At 40.9% G+C, this 19,681-nt stretch overlaps 1 protein-coding gene across 1 annotated transcript in view; it reads left to right on the top strand.

Moving 5' to 3' along the window:
• The window catches only part of HDAC8 (histone deacetylase 8), a 256,878-nt gene extending 239,549 nt beyond the window's left edge, over positions 1-17,329 (top strand). Inside the window, exon 11 of the mRNA XM_037145454.2 lies at positions 16,786-17,329. Within this exon, the coding sequence (XP_037001349.1) occupies positions 16,786-16,808 (23 nt within the window). The 3' untranslated portion in view covers positions 16,809-17,329. The remainder of the gene's footprint in view (positions 1-16,785) is intronic.
• Positions 17,330-19,681: the final 2,352 nt, after the last annotated feature.

The following is a 19,681-nucleotide window of genomic DNA, read 5'->3' as shown; positions in this document are numbered from 1 at the left end:
AGCTCCTGCTGCCTGAAGTGTGCTGTGATCACCAGCCCATCTATTATTTATAGCTCCTCGGCCTCAAGCTGAGGCCCTTTGCACATCTGCTTCTAATCTCAAGAGAACCATCATGCTGGGTGTGAGCAGCATCTCTCTCCTCTGGTATCCTGAAGTCTGGGACTGACATTCTTCTAGGGACTAACAGTTGGGGCATCTGGTCTGGGCATGTCCAAGGTCTCCCAGAGCCCCAAGCTTGAGGTAGAGGTAGTACTCCTGCCCAGTGGGACTCAAAACCATAGAAACTCAGCTTACTTCCATACTTTTTTGCTTCATGAGAAGGCATGAGGGTAAGTTGAAAGGTAGGGTTGGTTCTAAGACAGTCTGACCATTTGCTTCAGAGCTTTTGAAAGAAACTTGCAGCAGTATTGGGGAGGATACTTTGAGCCATCTGCATGACTTTAGGTGAGGATCTCTGTGATGTCCTTCCCTCATCTCTCCTTGCCGTCCCCTGTCCTTTCTTTATTCCTTTCTAGCCTGGTATGAATCCTTTCCAGCCTACCACCAGCCTGTGCTTCTCCATTGACCAAGTTCCTCTCTCTTGCTTTACCAGAGTATAATAATTGGCTGGGTTTATTATTGTTGTCATTCTAGTTGTTGTTGTTAAACAGAAAGATAAGTTATAAAAATATCATGCTGGACATTTTATAAATTCTAAAATAAAAATGGAGTCTGCTACCTCACATTACAATAACTTAGTAGCTGTTAACAAACCATGAAAACCCTTGGCAGGTTATTTATGAAGACTTGAAATATCTATCTAAATCCAGGAGGTAGGAACTACCATATTGAAAGCCTACTGTGCAACCCTTTGTGCTAGATCCTATACATAGATCATCTCATTTAATCCTCACAATTACCTTATGAGGTAGGAAAATTGTGCCTGAAGATGTTAGTGCAACATGCCCATAGTCACATAACAAGTAAGTGGTGACCTTGGGATTTGAATCCAGGCCCGATGCCCCTCCTCTCCTTGGCAGTATTGCTCAGTCAAGTCTACTCATCATCCCTTGTCTGCTTTTTCCAATTTCCTCTCAGTAAACCCTTCCTACTCTGCAGTGCCTCCCAAAGTGAGGTTGCAAACCAGTTTAATTCTAAGAAGTATTATTGTGTCTCCACTTTAAAGCCTAGCTAAATCAATCAATGAATATTCTTTGGCATGTCTCATGTGCTTGGTGCCATAGGAAATATAAGAGGAGTTTAAAACGTGGTCCCTGCTTCTGATAAACAGCTGAGAAGTCTAGGTGAGGATTTGATGCCTGACACTATGTGTAGAAAGTGCAGGAGTATGACTTTAGAGAGACTGCTTTCAGAAGACTGGAAGGATTTGGATAGATAGCACTGAGGAAATGCTCAGAAGCAAAGGAAACTCAGATGTGGGCATCAGGGGCAGATTGTAGGTTTCCTTGAATTTCAGGTTGAATAGTCCATATCAGATACAGGCAAGTGGGACCCATTCTAGGTTCTACAATTAGGATATGACTTGATGCAGTGATATTTGGATGGATCATGGTGGTATTCCAAGAGTGAGCCTGCACAGGCCTAAATAGGAATGGTGGTAGAATATTTCCTGTCCTATTCCTCCTGAATGGTGGAGAGCTGATAGAAATAGACTATCAACAACATTTGGAGGTAAGTCAAGGAGAACAAAAGTAAAGATGATTCTGAGTTTTCCAGCCTGGCTACCAACTGGAATGGGAAGCTTTTGGGGTAGAGGGTTAGTTTTACAGAAACATATACTTGATGTGTTCTGTTTTGATATGTTGAATTTCAGGTATGATACAATATCTTGGTACATCTACATGGAAGAATTTCTTGCAGCTGATTAAAAGGAAATGTTTAAGGATAGTTGGTGGACACAAGAATTTGTTCATGATAACAATATTAAGTGAAAAAATACAAGATACAAAATGATTTAATACCATATGTTCTCAATTTTGTAAAATATACATAATCTTTTTGTGTTAGTGTGTGGATATGCACAGAAAAATATTAGAAGAAAATATACCCAAAATGCTAACAGTAGTTATCTTTGGTGGTAGAATTAGAATTATGGGTAATTTTTTACTTGTTTTTTGTTTTCTTCCCTTGATTTTTCAAAATTTCTACCAGGAATGCGTATTCCTTTTATAGTCAGATCAAAACAATACATATTTAAGAAAAAGACAATACATTTTTATAAGACCTTCTGTCCCAATTTTTTGCTTATAAAATCTGGTCATTATACCTGCAACAGCTGGAAAAATAAGGGACTGGAGAATGAATATTTTACATAACTCAGGTGCTGTTGCCTTTGTTAGGTACTTCCAGTAATTCTAGGGTGCTTCCATTTGACCTGCAAAGCAGATCTTCCTTTGACTCAAAATGTAAAGCCTGTTTTGTCCAATAGAAGGGCAGAAAATCAGATAGCTCCATAGGTCCACCTCCCTTTCCAAAATTCTCCTCACTCCAAAGTAACTGTCTCAGTCTCAGTCTCAATCTTTCTGAGTTTTCTCTTCTGCCCCATTGATCTGTGTGTCTATTCCTCCCCACAGTCTTAATTACTGTAGGTATATAATAAAGCTTAAAATCAGGAACAGTGGTTCCCCTTTCTTCTTTTTCAAAATTGTTTTAGCTATACTAGTTCCTGTGCCTTTTCATATAAGCTTTAGAATAATCTTTTTTTATATCTACAAAAAAATCTTAATGTAATTTTGTTAAGAGTTATGTTAAACCTGTATATTGATTTGGGGAGAATTAATAACTTGATTATGTTGAGTCTTACAATCCATGAACATGGTATGTCTTTCTATTTACTTTGTTTGATTTCTTTCATAAGCATTTTATAATTTTCAACCTACAAATCCTGAGCAGGCTTTACACCTAAGTTTTTCTTTTTTAAAAAAGATTTTATTTATTTATTTTTTTTTAGAGAGAGGGAAAGGGAGGGGAAAAAAAGAGGGAGAGAAACATCAATGTGTGGTTGCCTCTCACATGAGCACATGCCCTGATGGGGAATTGAACCGGTGACCCTTTGGTTCACAGCCCAGCATTCAATCCACTGAGTCACACCAGCCAGGGCCAGGGCTTTTCTTTTTTGGAGTTATTGTATTTTTCACTTTAGTTTCCATGTGTTCATTGCTAGTGTATAGAAATGGTTTTTGTATATTGTGCTTCTATCCAGTGACTTTGCTGAACTCATTGATTTGTTCTGTTTTCTTGTAGATCCTTTACGATTTGCTACATAGATCACCATTCATCTGCAAATAGAGAGAGTTTCATTTCTTCCTTTCTAATCTGTAGTAGAATATAAAGGATTGAAGTGTAGAAACCCCACCTACCTTTAAGTACCTTTCCTCTCCTCCATTTATAGTTGCCTTAAATATTTCTTATACACATATTAAGAAATATATCAGACAGTATTTTGATTTTTGCTTCAATCATCAAAAATTATTTGGAAAACTCAAGAGAAGAAAAATGTATTATATTTAACCACAGTTTTATTCTTTCTGTTGTTCTTTCTTCCTTCCTGATGTTCCAAGATTCCTTGTTTTGTCATTTACTTTCCATTTCAAAAACTTGTTTTAGTTATTCTTTCAGGGAAGGTCTGGCAGCAATAAATTCTCTTTGTCTTCCTTCCTCTGAGAATATTTTTATTTCCCCTTCACTTCTGAAGGATATTTTCACTGGGTATAGACTTGTGGGTTTATGGTTCTTTTTTTTTAGCACCTGAAAAATGTTGTACCGCGTCCTCTGGCCTCCATAATTTCTGATGAGAAAATCACTGTCATTTGAATTATCTTTCCTTTATAGGTAAGTCTTTGTTTCTGGCTTGCTACTTTCTGGATTTTCTCTTTTTCTTTAGTTTTGAGGAATTTGATTGTGATAGGCCTTGGTATGGATTTCTTTGAGTTTATACAGTTTGAAATTCAGTAGGTAGGTATGTGTCTTTTGCCAAGACTGGGAAATCTTCAGCCGTTATTTCTTCAAATACTTTTTCAGTCCACTCTTTCTTTTTCTTCTGGGGCTTTGGTGACATGAATATTATATCTTTTATCATAGTCCCACAATGGTCCCCAAGGTTCTGCTAATTTTTTTTCAGACTATTTTTCATCTTTTGTTCAAACTGGATAGTTTCTACTATTTTATTCCAGCTTACTGATTCTTTTTCTGTCCCCTCCATGCTGCTATTAAGCCCATCTGTTCAGTTTTTTACTTCACTCATTGTATTTTTCAGTTCTAAAATTTCCATTTAGTTTTCTTTATTTCTTCTATTTCTTTGTTGAAACTTCTTACTTCTTTCATTTGTTTCAGGTATGTTCATTCTTGCTCATTGACGTATGTTTATGACGGCTTCTTTAAACTTCCTGTCAGATATTTCCAGTATCAGTGTCATCACTATGCTGGCATCTGGTGATTGTGTTTTTCTCATTCAAGTTGAGGGTTTCCTGTTCTTGGTATGAGTGCTTTTCTGTTGTATCCTGAACGTTTTGGATACTTTTATGAAACCCTACATCTTATTTAAATCTTCTGTTTTAGCAGGCTTCCTCTGACACCACACAGGCAGGGGAATGGGGCATCATCCCATTACCTTTAGATGGGGTTTAAAGTCTAGGTTCCCCATTCAGCTTCCATTGACAGCCTGCAGGGTGGGTACCTTGATACTGTTGGGCAGGAGTAAAAATTCAGGATCCTCACTAGACCTTCATTGATATCAACCTGGCCAGGAATGGGAGTGACACCTTGTTATTGCTCCCCATGTGGCCCCTACTGACACAGAATTGGATGGTCATCCTTGCCATGGCACAAGGATGAAAGTCCTGGCTTTTCACCCTGCCTTCTCTGACAGCACCATGGCGGGGTGGAAGGGGAGCCTGGTTACTGCTAGGCCATTTGTTAAATTTTAATATTTCATTCATTCAACCAATATGTATTTGGTGTTAATATGTGCCAGACCCTATACTAGCCACCAGTGATAAAAATATAAATAAAACAGGTAAAGGCCTTCCCATTGTGGAACTTAAATTCTAGTCAGGGAGACAGACAATAAGCAAGTAAGTAAATATTTAATATTGGCTACTGAGAAATTCAGAATGGGTGCTATTTTAGATTGGATGGTCAGTAAAGGCCTCCCTGAGGAGGTGACATTTGGGAATAGAGCTTAATGAATTAAGGAAATGGCTTTGCAGAAATTGGGGTGAAGAACATTCTAGATGTAGGGGAAAAGCAGAATAAAAAACCCCAAGGCAAGGAATAAATTTGGTGTTTTTAATATATAAGTTTTAATGTGAATTAGAAATATAACTATCTCATCAAATTCTTTTTGATTTCACAGATATCATAAGATGGGGTTAAGTTAAAAAAAAGAGTCCGCATGAGAGATATAAGTAGTCTATGAATATGGTGACATTTTGGACAGTATTGGAGTTTGGGAAACAAATCTGTCTCTGAGGTAGATAATGGTGTTATCTACCACTTAACAGATGAGAGAACTGAGGCTTAAGAAGGTTGATTAGCTTCTGCCAAGTCACACAGCAACCAAGTGAGAGAGCTGGGATTCCACACAAGAAACTGAAGGTCATACTCAAAATTTAGAAGAGGAAATATGGAATTTTTTTTTTCTGCCTGATGGAGCGGCTGCTTGTTTCATACAACAAACCAAGAACTTTTGAAGAACAGTTGGAGGCTCTAATGTGTTTAATTATGCACTTTTTTTCTGTTTGCCCAAAGTACATGTCTAAAGCAATTATATCGTGCATTCCCCTCCAGCCTTTAGCGCTATTATCAAGGGGCTAAAGGGAGGTTGGAACTTATTAGAGAAAATAAGGTAAACCACTCTGGGTTCTGGAATACCTAATTGTTGACAATTCTCTCAGTCTACCCGGAGGCCCTTTAACCAGCTGAGACTCAGGTGCTGTCTGTAGCACAGCGGCCAAATCCAGCAGCGCTGAGAGGCTTTTTATGCCAGAGTAGGCAGGCCCAGCCTTTCTGGCCTCGCTGCCAAGGGGCAGCCTTTGCAGGATTCATGCCACAAAGTTCCAGAGGAAGCTCTGCAGACATCCCATCCTGTGCACTCCTCTGCTATACCTGGACAGGGACATTCCCAATCCAGAGTCAGGCCACTAAAGAGCCCTCAAGTGTTTTGAGAAAAGGAATCATCTTTGTAGGCTCCTGGTTTCCAACATCCTTCTGCCTCTTTGCAGCTTCAAGCATATTTTGGAGGGAGATTTCATAAAGATTTCTAAATTGAGTTAGAATTTCAAGTCTATTGTGACATGCAAATTAGTCCTGCTTGCCCGTTGGCAGCAATGCAGCTGAAGTGCCTAGAGACAGGCCATAAAATGAAAACATCAAAGTGATTAAATGTGCCCGAAGAGCATAATTGAGTGCATGAATAAGAGAAAATAAAACAAATTGATTTTCTCCTGTGCCAGAAAAACAGAATAATTGAGAACAAAATAATAGACTTTGAAGTAATCAAAGTGAGGAATGCACCATAGTGACATAGAAACAGCCAGTTGTGGGAGAGATTTATTGTGTTTCTGTTATCATTTTTACAACTTTAATTTCATTAGCTAATAAATACAAATCAATTGAAAAATCAGTCAACCAGAGAGGAGGCAGTCCCAAGCCAAGATTTTTATTCACATCTCTAAAACAGGCTGAGGTGGTTATCCTTAATCTATTTTCATAGGCACACATATCCCCCGTGAGCTGGAAAACAAGTTCTGGGAGGCCTCTGTCCTTTCTAGGGATGATACCCTGTTCTGCTAGTCACTTTCCACATATAGGTTTACAGATTCAACTTTTTTTTAAAATTTATTTATTTATTTTCAGAGAGAGGGGAAGGGAAGGAGAAAGAGAGGGAGAGAAACATCAGTGTGTGGTTGCCTCTCATATGTCCCCCACTGGGAACTGGCCTGCAACCTAGGCATGTGCCCTGACTGGGAATCGAACCGCGATTGCATGGTTCGCAGGCCCGGGCTCAATCTACTGAGCTATACCAGCCAGGGCAAGATTCAACTTTCAAAAGGGTCACTTATATACTCCAAGATTTCCAACAGACAGAATTGCCTGCGTGTGGCATTTTGGTTTACAAAGATGTTTTCATAGCACTGACCAGCACCTATGGTTTTGCACTGGTGGTGGTGGCAGCTACAGCAACAAGAGCAGGAGCACTTGCCACTCTCGCAATATGGGTGAGCATTTATGGCTCACTACTTCTATCATTGTCCTCCACTGCCTCCTGCACACATTCACACATGCACGATACTGAACTCTAATCTAAACCAAGAGGGCCAAACAAAAGTATGCTACCCCTTTGGTTTCTTGCCTGGAAGCCATGATGCTAGGGTGGTTTAGAGGAAGGAACTAGGCCGGGAGACCTCATGCTGACTTGGAGCACTGGGGACTCCAAGGTCTGCTGGGACCAGGTGCTGGAAGATTGCAGAGCAAACATGAGACCACTGCAGAACTATTTTTATGGCTCCTCTACCTCACTCCTCAGCTGTTCATGACTGGGCTCAGTGGCCCTTCACTTCAGGATCTGCAGTGATGGCTGATATGACTTGAATGGTAGTTTTTCCTTTCACAGGCCCTCAAGCTACTCTGGCAGCTATTGGCACTTCCAGATGTTCATGACACACCCTACCTTCAGGGCTCCACAGTTAGCAGCTATGCCTTTGGCTCCAGTAAAGGTCTTTGGGACCACTGGGACTGTAAACCAGAGTGTGCAGAAGGAGTTGGCAGTGCTAAGACTGGCAGTCCTTGCTGGCTCAATCAGGATGGCATGGTTAATAGATTGTGCCTGCCAGGCAATTGTCCTGAGAATTTATCTTCCAGGAAGCACCTAGAAGCTGAAGGGAGTGTCTGTGACCTTCTAGTGGCATCCAAGACCTAATCATGATGTGCCTTGAGGTGAATAGGGAATGTTAGCATTTAGCTCCTTTGCGCAAGAGAGCAAGAGTTTGTCTCCAGTTCAGGCCTGAAATCCCAGCTTCCATTTCCCACTGGTGTTTGGGTGGAGCAAAATGGAGCAAATGGCTTTCACAACTCTAAAGCATTATACAGATGTAAGGCTGTATTATTCTTCCTGTCACTGCTATTCCCATTATCCTGGATTTCCCAGCCCAGTATTTTTGTCTGAAAAAGAAATGTGGCGAAAGCACATGGACCAAAGAGCATGGAGCTGTAACTCCAAAATGCCTGGGAGGCATTGCCCAGCAGATAAAACACTTGGAGGCTGAGGTCCATAGGTTGGCTTGCTGGCTGGCTGGCTGGCTGGCTGGCTGGCAGGCAAACAGCCCACTTCTGTGATGTCACCTCAGTTACTTGTGCCTATCCCTCCACATGGATCCAGCAGATTCAGGCCCAGGAGGGGAGAAAAAGTGAATCATAGGCTATTTTAGAAATTGCTTCGATTCCATTTGAGGTTGCAATAGTCCCTTGCAAGCTAAGACCAGAGCACCCTAACCATCAGGGGAACGTCATTTACGTGCCGATATCCTGTAAATGCCAGAAGCCTGGTGGGATTAATCCATAGCCTCAGGTTCTAATTCAGGTCAGAGGCAGACAAGTGGTAATTGGTGGTTATACTTAATTGTCATTGAAAGGCTTTCTGATGACAGGAGGGATCTACATTCCAAGATAAGCAATGCAGTTGACAATTAAGAGCTAAAATTAAATCAATCATCCATATCAGCACATGCCTCATAGAAATCTTTTGTTCTGCCATCATTCCCCAGTAGAGAATGAGACCCTCCAGCTTGGTTGTGATGGGACAGCAGCTGTGAAACTTGCTCTAGCCCTAGATCACACTAGATGAGCCTCCTCTCCATCTTAAAAAGCCATTCAGAGATTCCCCATGGCCCCTGGGATAAGATCATGGCCTTTCTAGGCCCTTGATGATCTGGCCTGTACCCAACTCTCCAGCTCTTTTGCCACTGCCTCCCCCAACCCTCATCCTGTGCTCTGGCCACAAAAAGCCAGTTACCTTTACACATCCTGCTCTGTTCCTACTTCCTGGAACACTCTGTCCCACTTTGCTCCTCAAGATCCCACCTCCTTCTGTAAAGCCTTCCACATCGTCTCTTTGTATACCCTTGACACTCTGTACAGACTGGTATTTTATTGCGACATTCCTATAGACTATGATGTATTTGTCTCCATTTATGCCTTCTTCACTGGACTGAGACCTCCTTGAGGGAAAAACCATGTCTTGTTCTCTTCCATGACCCTAGAACCCAGCACTGGGCCCAACCCATTGTACTCATCAGTAGTAAAGGCTTGTGAAATGAATGAACAGAGATGGGGACCAGATTGGGCTGAGTGAGCTGGATGGCCAAAGATGAGTGGGGTGGTGGGTGTGCATCATCCAAGATTCTCAGATACTAGAGGCTGTAGGCAGCAGAGCAGCCTGGGCACCAGTAGTCCAACAGCAATCCCTACAATGATTTTTTCCCCCAAAATGTGCCCCATGTACCTCTGTATGAGAGATAGTTTGAGGTGGCACAAAGACATTTTTCATTTTAATAGTCGTATTTATTTTAAGGTATATTTTAAAGTGTAGTTAAGCACATCTGGTATTATTAGTAATATGAATTATTATTGAGGATAGATAAGGCCAAAATACATGTTATTGCTACTACTAATACAGATGTTAAGTAGGTATGATGACATTTCTGAAATGGGTACTCATATGATGGAAGCTTTGGAAACACTTTTCAGCAGTCCTAAATTCATTTCTCTGTTCCTCTATGGTGCCATGCAGCCTCCAAGTGTCCTAGGGTCACCTCCAGCATCCCTCCAAACTGCTAGGACACTGATTGTTTTCAGAACTCATTTGCCACTTAGCCAGGTGGCACGGGTGCTCCTTTTGAAAGCGTATGTTGGCTCACTCCAACCATATTTATAAGGGCCTTAAGAGCAATGACCAAGCTTTAAGCCTCTATGGACCGAATGGGAAAGCACTTTATCAGCTGCCCTAATAACTCTACAGATGTTCATTATTTAGCCCTTATTATATGCCAGACACTGTTAAGGGTGCTAACAACAGAGTGATGAACAAGACAGACAAGGTCCCTGCCCTCAGAGAGCTTGTGACAGGAGACAGTTAACAAGCAAATAAACACACAGATGTTTTCAGTGTGCTAAGTGCTTTGAACAACATAAAATAAGATGACATGGCAGAAAATGAGTGAGTGGGGGTGGCTACTTAGATTTGGCGGTCATAAGGCCTCTCAGGGTGACTTTTGAACTGAGATGTGAATGATGCAAAGAGTAAGAAATGGGAATAATCAGGGACAGAGCATTCCAAGTGGAAGGAACAGCAAGTGCAAAGAAGGGGAAAGCCCTAAGAAGGAAAAATTACTTGCGGCCCATCACTCTGTATTAACTTTCTCTTGCTACTTTTCTTCTTCTTATAGACAGTTGTTAAAGGAATAGAATTTCCCTGTTTTTCTCCACATTCTTAATAAGAGATACACTAGAAGTCAAAGTGAAAACTGAATTAGACCACAAGTCTCTTATTCCTACTAGCACTGTTCTTTGAGATGGTTTTACACTGTGTCAGTTGTTTTCCAAAAGTTGGGATGGATTTATATTGATACATCCCTATGCCTTTTGACTTCCTCTTGTGCTCTGAAAAACCGAGGTAGTATTTTTAGATCTACAAAAATAACTAATTAAATATTTTACCAAAACAATCTCAACTTGCTGCTTCAAAAATATATAATTTATACACCTTCCTGCTTTCCCTTTGGAGAGTATTATGTAACCCTAAACAAATGTTTCTCAACAGCAAATTACTTAATGAAAATGTCAGTGCATTGTAGCTTCATGTATAGATTTTGAAATCCAAGTTAAACTTTTCCGAGTTATATGAATTATTTACAGTCTAGTAAACATATTTCTCTGCTACCATCAGATCAGTGCTAAGTGTCAGACATTCTGATCAGCAGCCTTCAGCTTAGACTCTAGTTCTACTCAAGGCTAACATTCTTCTATTTTTTTGTATCTTTTGTAATCATGCCAGTTGCTGGTGCATTAATGACAGTTATTCATAAAAATAAATGGAATTAGAGAAAAAAAAAGAAAAATGACTCATGTGTTCCAGCAATACAAAGATGCTCCATGTGGCTAGAACAGAGTGAGTAAAGAGGATTGTGGCAGGAGACTGGAGACAGGAGCCAGAGCCTACAGGGCTTGGCAGCTAAGTAATTTGGATTGTATTATAGGTGTGATTGGAAGCCATAGAGGGTTTTGAGCACATGAGTGATGTGGTATGACCCAAGTTTTAACAAAATACTCTGGCTGCTACAGGATGGTCATGGAAGGGGAGATAGTGGTTTGGAGTAAGGTTATAGCAGTGAAGGATGGAAGGAAGTGGGTGGATTTGGAATATATTGTGAAGGTAGAATTCACAGTACTTGCCAATGGATTGAAAGGGAGGTTGTAAATGGAAGAGGAAATGAGGCTGACCCTTAGTCCATGTCAGGAAGATAAAAAACACAAGGGAACTGTTCTGTATCTGTGCTGTCTGATATGGTCACCACATGTGGCCATTTAAATTTAAGTCAATTAAAATTCAATAAAATATAAAATCCAGTTTCTCAGCTGCACATTTCAACTACTCAAGCGCCACATGTAAATAGTGGCCAACATATTGGGCAGTATAGATACAGAACATTTCTATCACCAAAGAAATTTTTATTGACCAATGATGCTCTGCATTTAAAAAAATAAAGATGACAGGAATAAAAAGACAAGTCACAGACTGAGCAAAATATTTGCAAAACATATATCCAATAAAGGCCTGGCATCCAAAATATGCAGAATACTCTTCAAAGTCAACAATAAGAAAACAAACAATTTGATTAAAAATGGGCCAAAAACTTTAACAGAGACCTCACCAAAGAAGATATACAGATGGCCAATAAGGGTATGAAAATTTGCTCACTGTCATGTCACTAAGGAATTACAAATTAAAACAATGAGACACCACTACACCCCCATTAGAATAGCTAAAACCAAAACACCGACAACACCAAATGCTGGCATAGATGCAGAGCAACAAGAACTCTCATTAATTGCTGGTAGGAATGCAAAAAGGTACAGCCACTTTGGAAGACACTTTGGCAGTTTCTTAAAAAGCTAAACATAGTTTTAACATATGATCCAGCAATTGTGCTCCTTGCTATTTACTCAAATAAGTGGAAAACTCATGTCCACACAGAAAACTACACACAAATGTTTATAGCAGCTTTATTCATAATTGCCAAAGGTGGGTTGCAACCAATATGTCCTTCATTAGGTGAAAGGATAAACAAACTGGTACATCCAAACAATAGAATATTTTTCAGACCCAAAAAGAAATGAGTTATCAAGCTACAAAAAGATGTGGAAGAAACTTAAATGAGTATTGCTAAATGAAGGAAGCCATTGTGAAAAGACTACATGATGTATGATTCCAACCATATGACATTCTGGAAAATGTGAAATTACAGAGACAGTAAAAAGATTGGTGATTGCCAGGACTTTGGGGGGAAAAAAAGGGAGAGATGAATAGAGAGAGCACAGGTTTTTTTTAAGGCAGTAAAACTATTCTGTATAATACTGTAATGGCAGATACATAATATTATACACTTGTCAAAACTCATAGAGGTGTACAACACCAAGAGTGAACCCTAATGTAAACTGTGGACTTAATAATAAAGCATTGCTATTCGTTCATCAACTGTAACAAATGTACCACACTAATGCAAGATGTTAATAATAGGGGAAACTGCCTACCAGGGGAGGAGGGAGGCAGCAGCAATTCAAGAGCTCTCTGTACTTTCTGCCCAGTTTTTCTGTAAACTTAAAACTGCTCTAAAAATAAAGTCTATTAATTAAAAAAGATTGCAGAGAGTGCTTACCAGCACCTAGTACCTGGCAAAGAATAAACACTCCATAAATGTTTATTGAATAAACGGATGAACAAATGAGTCAGTCAGTTGATGAATCAGTAGAATCTAGGCCTCCTCAGTCCCAATTCAGTACTCCCTCTTATACAACAGAGGTAGAGTGACGATATAATTTATTGTCCAAACCAGGATATTTGAGAGTAAAATGGGGTGCCATAGATGTAAGTCAGAACTGTCCCGGAGATCACAAACTGAGAGCCTGTGAGCCACATCTTGCCTCCAAAACTGTTTTGTTTGGCCTCATATACTGATGTCCCATACATTTACAAATTTAAATCAATCAGTGGGCCACATTTAACGCTGGAAACTCTACACTAAAATGTGAATTTCTGACTTCTCTTGGAAAGTGGTAAGATCTGGCTGGGCCCACATTCCTGCACAAATGTGAATGGCTAGAGCTGAGTAGCAGCTACCCATTTTGTTAAGCGTGTACCTTCCTGTTTGCCACAGACCTCACCACTCCCTTTTGCATCTCTTACTCTAGGCCAAGTATGAGTTTTCATTTATCATCTCACTGACACTGTTTTGGTTTTGTTCTCTTTTGTAATAGAGTTATGAAAAGGGGGAACTGTTTCATATATTCATGTCACAATTCAAAGTAGGGAAAAAAAAGAAAAAGGATCAAGAGGGCTCCCTGTATCTTGCTTCTGGTCTGCTTTACTCACATCCAATATATTCATGGCCTCTACATACAGGCAATTGGGTTTACCCTTTCTGGTCTATACACTGTGTATCCCCAGGCCCCAGACATGCTGGCCTTTAGAATTTTCTCAGGCTTCCACCCACTGCTGGAAAAGCTACATGTGAGGGGAAAACAATGGGAATTATTTAAGCTTGCATTTTTATTGTTACCCAAACTCAGTATTGCTCATCATCAACTTATGGTGGAAATTATTTGTTGTTTTTTCTTAATTGCCTCCAAATGTAACTGGAGAGTGAGACAGAGCAGCAGAGAACACAGCACCTACCTTTCCTTTGAGTAAACATGTGTTGCTAGAACACTTGGATGTGGAATTTTGTTTATCCATGCATCTACTCATTCATCAAGCTCTGGCTATACTAACAGATGAAAAGACCCTAGCTTCAGCACCAGAATCCCCTGTAGCTTTTCCTTGGCACAGGCAATACCACAACCAAAGGCCCACATGGAGATAAGAAAGTATAGAAAGGCACAGTTAAGCTAGGGTGTTGGACTTCACTCATAGGTAGTTGGGAGCTGCCGAAGTTTTTGTGGGGTTTTCTGGAAGCAGGGCAAGCATGATGTGGTCACAACTATTGAACTGAGTAGGGAACAGCTCCAGAGGTGGAAGCACCAGTTAAGAGGCTATTGCAGTGGCCTGAGTAATGGGAAATACAACAAAGTTGAAGACAGTGGAACAGAAAGAAGAGGACAGATTTGAGAAGCACCTTGAGGATAGGCATGGCAACTCATAACATGTAGAGGGGTCTTGAACTAAGAGATGAAGAGTCAAATTTTACCCAGAGATTGTTAGCTTAGAGGTTTAAAACACCAAAAGCATAACCACCAAAAGCAAAAAACACCAAAAGCAAAAGGTTAAGTTTTGCTTTGCAAGAGATATGAGAATAAAAAGACAAATTACATACTGAGATAAAATATTTGCAAATCTTATATCAAACAACAGATTTGTATCTAGAATGTATTAAGAAATATCCAAAATTAATCAGTAAGAAAAATCCAGTTATCAAAAGACATAAAGAGGATGTAAGACAGCAAATAAGCACATGGAAAGATATTCAACATCATTTGCTATTTAAAAAATGCAGATCGAGACCACAATGACAGATCCCTACACACTTATCAGAATGGCTGAAATAAAAGATAGTGACACCACCAACTGCTGACAAGAATGCTGAGAAAGTAGATCACTCATACACTGCTGGTGGGGATGCAAAATGGTATAGCCACTCTGTCAAACAGTTGGGCAGTTTCTTATAAAACTAAACATTCAACAACCCAGCAACTACACTCTTGGGTATTCATTCCAGAGAAATGAAAACGATGTTCACACAAAAACTTGTACATAAATGTTGATAGCTGCTTTATGTGTGAGAGCCAAAACCTAGAAGCAACCCAGATGTCCTTCAATGGCTGAATGGTTAAACTGTGTTACATCCATACCTTGGAGTGCTACTGTGCAACAAAAAAAGAACAAACAGCCCTGGCTGGTGTGGCTCAGTGGATTGAGCGCCAGCCTGCAAACTGAGGGGTCGTGGGTTTGGTTCCAGTTTGTGGCACATGCCTGGGTTGTGGGCTGGGTCCCCAGTTGGGGGTGTGTGAGAAGCAACCAATCGATGTTTCTCTTGCACATCGATGTTTCTTTCCCTCTCTTTCTCCCTCCTTTCCCCTCTCCCTGAAAATAAGTAAGTAAAATCTTTAAAAATATATAAGTAAAAAAAAAAAGAAGAAGAAACAATTCACACAACTTGGAAGGATCTTAAGGGCAGTATGCTGAGTGACAAAGCCAATCTCAAGGCTTGGGAGAAGTGGGAGGGGTACTGTAACAAGGTAGCATGAGGGAGATCTTTGTGGGGGTGGAATATATCTGAATTTGCTTATGGTGGGGGTTACATGTACATGTGATAAAAATGCATAGAACTGTACACACATACACACAAAGGAGTACATGTAGGACTGGTGAAATCTGTTACCAGTGCCAGTGTGGATTTTCTAGTTTACATATTAAGTAATTATGTAACATTTTACCACTTAGAGAATCTCGATGAAGGTGCTTCCTGTAAATCTATAAGAATTAAAAAATTTTTGTACCCCCCAAAATTTGCATGAAACTCAAAGCATTATGCCACTTGCAAGAAGCCAGTCTGATAGGGATAGGTCAGTGGTTGGTGGTTGCCATGACTTTATACACATGTTAAAAATCATAGAATTGAACATATGAAAAAGTCTATTGTATTTTATGTTAACAAAATTAAAATTAAAACCAGATAGGTAATGAGTGCTAATTTGTCTTTTCTTTCCTTCTTTCCTTTCTTTTATTCATCCATTTATGCAGTCATTTATTGAGCACATACTTTATGTAAGACAATGTGCTAGGCTTTGGAGATCAACTGGAAGTAAGACAGTTCAGGTCACTGCCCTCATGGGGAATTCTTCCTGTTTCAGAGGAGAAATGGTCAATAGAGGTGGGAGCTCAGTTTCTGCTTGGGGAAAGGGGTAAGGAGAATACTGAAGAAGAACCAAGTGAGCATACTTTCCATTCCTAGAGCCAATTCACTTGTCCTTCAAAGACTTAGGCCTGAGGGCAGGGAAAAGCCCCTAATTCATATTCCAGAGATATTCACAAGAGAAAATAGCAGGAGGGTTGTATCCTATTAAGGGGGGAAGAAAGGTTGGGAGTGGAGGAAGATTTCATGCAGTTAATGAAGTGTAAACTCTAAATAATGTTGCCTGGATGTGTGTGTGTCTTCAAACAATCATTTGTTTAGCTCAGGGCTCCGTATATTGGTGACCAGGCTGAGTTCAGCTGGGTGGTTCTTCTGCTGGTTTGGGCTAGGCTCACCCAGCACTGCAGTCAGTTGACCGTCAAAGGCCTCACTCACTCACAGGTCTTATGGGTGACTGGTGGTTGCTGGGGTAACTGGGCCATATGTCTTTTACCATCCAGCGGGCTAGCCTGGGTTTGCTGGTTCATATGTTGGGGTCTCTGGGTTCCCTAAAACAGCAAGAGGGTAAGTCCCAACATGCAAGTGTTTTTTAACAGTTTTATTGAGGTGTAATTCACACATGTTACCTGAATTTGAATTTTGTTTTCTCTCCTGTTTGCAGGGAATCTGAAGCATGTGGTCTAGTTGACAAAAAGAGATCAGGTTTCCAGAGCCGAAGAGCAGTGCCTATAATGAAGACAGTGTGTTTATGTGAGCAGTGTGTGGAATTTGTGACTGCAGGGGAAATTTGGAAGAAATTACTTCCTGAAAATTTCCAAGGGGCACCAAGTGGCAGCTGGCCTCCTGGGGTGAGGCAGGCAGGCACCCTAGAGGCTCAACTAGGCCTAGGGGGAGAGGGAGATTTCCAACATTTAAAGTGTTTATTTAAAAAAAAACACAAATGCCGTTTTAATCTTTGAAAATTATTTTTAAGCAAGTTTGGGAGGGGGTATTTTTATTTTCTTAAAGGAGACAGATCAGAAGCCGGAGGAAAGCATGGAGGTTTAGTCCGCAGTTTGTGGGATGGGGGGAGCAGAGAGGCAGGTTTGGGCCTTAGGACCTCCAGCTGGAGCCTTGGTGAAGGGGAGTGGTAGTAGATTGAGAAGTGGGAAGAAATCCACCTCTGTTGCTGTTAGGATTACTGATCTATTTTGTTTTTAATAAAATCTTTGAAAACCTACCGCATTGTCCCATTGTCCTCACTATAAAGTACGGCTGACAGCATACACAGTTTGAACCATTTTCTCTCCCTGAAGTGTCAAGAATAACCCTGTCGCTTCCATGTTCTCCTCTGGTCCAGCCTAGGAAGCTGACTCTGAGTGCTGAGCCCCACTGAGGAACTGTTGCATCCCCACTAAGTCCTGAGGACAAAAGACTGAGCTCTGTCCTGTGCTAGGGCCCATCCAGGGCTCACAAGAATACAGGTGCTACAGCCATGGAGAGGGTCTTGCTGGCACCCAGGGAGAACCTATCCCTGTCTGAGGAGTGACTGAGGGATGGGAAGGGCAGGTGGCATGTCGATCGAAGAGGGGCATTTTGATAAATAGATAGAATACTTCCCTGTCAAGTGATGGAAATGGGTTACAGTTATGATGCATTGGTGTTACTGTAACCTCAGCAAGAAAGCAAGATGGCAAAATGATGGAGGTAATGAGAAAGAGATAAAGACTGGGATAGGAGAAAAGGACATACCCCCATCCTAGCTCTCGAGGAACTCCCAGACGAGGCAAAGGAGGAGGGACAAGACCAGATCCCAAAATGTTTCACGTTCAGTTACCAACCTGAATCTAGAGCTGTGGGAGCACTGAAGAGACAGCAAGTTGCCCTGCCTAGGCAGCATCCCAAAGAGATTCAAAAGGGGTGATATTTGAGCCAAGCCTTGTAGGCTTGACTTGTATTTCACCAGGCCTCTGGGGTTGGGTGGTGGTCATTGCGCTAAGGCAGTGGGAAAAGTCTTGAATGTGTCCTGGGATGGGAACAGCCAAGCTTTTATTACACAGCATCGGGGCTCCGGTCAGCTAGGAATACCAGTCACTTCAAATGCCCACTATTTTAATTATATACTATAGGCTTAAGGGCAGTTTCTCTTATACTAAAAAGAATCGTGATTAAAAAATAGAAGAGGAAGTAGGTGCTGAATGGGGCAGTGGGAGTGGAGGGGAAGACAAGGAAGGGAAATGAGATCTCTGAATTCCCAGCCTACAAGACACCACCCACCAAGGTTTATCATCTCAAAGGTTCTCCTATCCCGAAGGCTTTGCAGGGGACCCACGCCCAAAGTTATCAACCAAATTCCTGTGAATATCTCAGCCCTGAGGGTCAGCCACCTGGTTAGTGATGAATATTTAGTACTCCATTTTCCTTTCTAGCATAATGAACCTTAGCAACAAGAAGCCCTTTCCTCCTGGGCAGCCAATTCCACTTTCTTCTTCTGACCACAGCTGGCACTTCAGAAAGCCCCCAACTCTGGCCCCAGGGTTTTTGAAAAAGATTTTATTTCTTTATTTTTAGAGAGGGGAGGGGAGAAAGAGAGGGAGAGAAACATCATTTGGTTGCCAGAGAGAAACATCATCTATCAGTTGCCTCTCACATGCATCCTGTTTGGAATCAAACCCACAACCCAAGCATGTACCCTGACTGGGAATCCAACTGGGGACTTTTTTTTTTTTCAAGGACACTCAACCAAGCCATACCGGTCAGGTCTGGCTGCAGCATTTCAGAAGCTGGACTTGTTCCTAAAAGAAGATATCACATCATTGGCCTTCAAGGACACCTTTTCATTAGATTCAAAAATCCCATGAATAGAAGAACTAAGGGTAATTTTAAATTCTTAAAAATTAAAATTGAAATACTTAAAGGTAGGCATGGCATTCATGAGTCATGGAAAACAGATTAAGAGTTGCCCTGATCAAGTCTAAACTAATCCAATTGTACACCTGAAATATGTGCAGCTCTTGGTAGATCAATTATATTATACCTCACTAAAACTGTAAAAACAAACAAACAAACAAACAAACAAACAATTGCCCTGCTACAAGTTATCCCAAGTACCCAGGAGAAGAAAACCTAAAAGGAAATACCCCAAAATACTGACTGAAGTAGGCTTCTATGAGGGAGGAAAGTATAAGTATGGTTTCATTTTTGTTCTACTTTTCAATATTTTACAAAATTTCTCTGGTAAACATGGTCTAGTTTTACAATAGGAAAAAATAAATCAATACGCTTTTTAAAAATTGATCTGCACGGAAATTTACAGATCAAAGTGAACTCGCGAGGAAGAAGAGTTTGTGCTCACACCCTGGGCCTGTTCTAACCAGCCAGGTGTTTCTGAACTGGAGAGGAAGAGTGGTCTGGCTGGACGGCTCCTGATTTCCAACTCATTGGGCGGGAGACGGTCTTCTTAGATAAGGTGATTAGAGGGCGGGCAACTTGGTACTTAACGTGAGCCTGTCTCCCCTCCAGGAGACAGATGCCTTTGTGGCAGCAAGGACCAACCACAATAACCATTTTACAAATGT

This window comes from Artibeus jamaicensis, unplaced genomic scaffold (assembly GCF_021234435.1).
Source record: "Artibeus jamaicensis isolate MK-2021 breed Jamaican fruit bat unplaced genomic scaffold, CSHL_Jam_final contig_2377, whole genome shotgun sequence".
Taxonomy (NCBI): Eukaryota; Metazoa; Chordata; class Mammalia; order Chiroptera; family Phyllostomidae; genus Artibeus; species Artibeus jamaicensis.
This window is presented reverse-complemented; position numbering and strand designations above follow the sequence as displayed.